The sequence below is a fragment of the Nestor notabilis genome, unplaced genomic scaffold, assembly GCF_000696875.1.
Source record: "Nestor notabilis isolate BGI_N333 unplaced genomic scaffold, ASM69687v1 scaffold25680, whole genome shotgun sequence".
Classification (NCBI taxonomy): domain Eukaryota; kingdom Metazoa; phylum Chordata; class Aves; order Psittaciformes; family Psittacidae; genus Nestor; species Nestor notabilis.
This window is the reverse complement of record NW_009910094.1, coordinates 9484-9828: the sequence shown is the minus strand read 5'-3', so window position 1 is coordinate 9828 and position 345 is coordinate 9484. Positions and strand designations below refer to the sequence as shown.

The 345-nt window shown below is 65.5% G+C and overlaps 1 protein-coding gene across 1 annotated transcript in view; it reads left to right on the top strand.

The window, feature by feature from the left end:
- The window catches only part of LOC104413398 (inactive serine/threonine-protein kinase PLK5-like), a 1082-nt gene extending 745 nt beyond the window's left edge, over positions 1-337 (top strand). Inside the window, exons 3-4 of the mRNA XM_010024378.1 lie at positions 1-86; positions 173-337. Of these exons, the coding sequence (XP_010022680.1) occupies positions 1-86; positions 173-337 (251 nt within the window). The remainder of the gene's footprint in view (positions 87-172) is intronic.
- Positions 338-345: the final 8 nt, after the last annotated feature.

Below are 345 nucleotides of genomic sequence, written 5' to 3'. Positions count from 1 at the left end.
TGCACCACCCGCACATCGTCTGCCTCCATGGGCACTTCACTGACCGCCACCACATCTACCTGTTGCTGGAGTACTGCAGCCGGAGGGTGAGCAAGCACCGGCACCCCAAACCGGAGCATCCCCATGCCAGGGCTTTACCAGGCCCCACTCTGGCACCTTGGTCTGTCCCCAGTCCCTCGCCGACATCCTGCAGGCGCGGGGTAGGCTGACGGAGCCGGAGGTGAGATACTACCTGCTGCAGGTCATCTCAGGGCTGCGCTACCTCCACGGACAGGGCATCATCCACCGGGACCTCAAGCTGAGTGCGTGGGGCAGCGCTGGGGTGGCACGAGGGTGACCCACGCC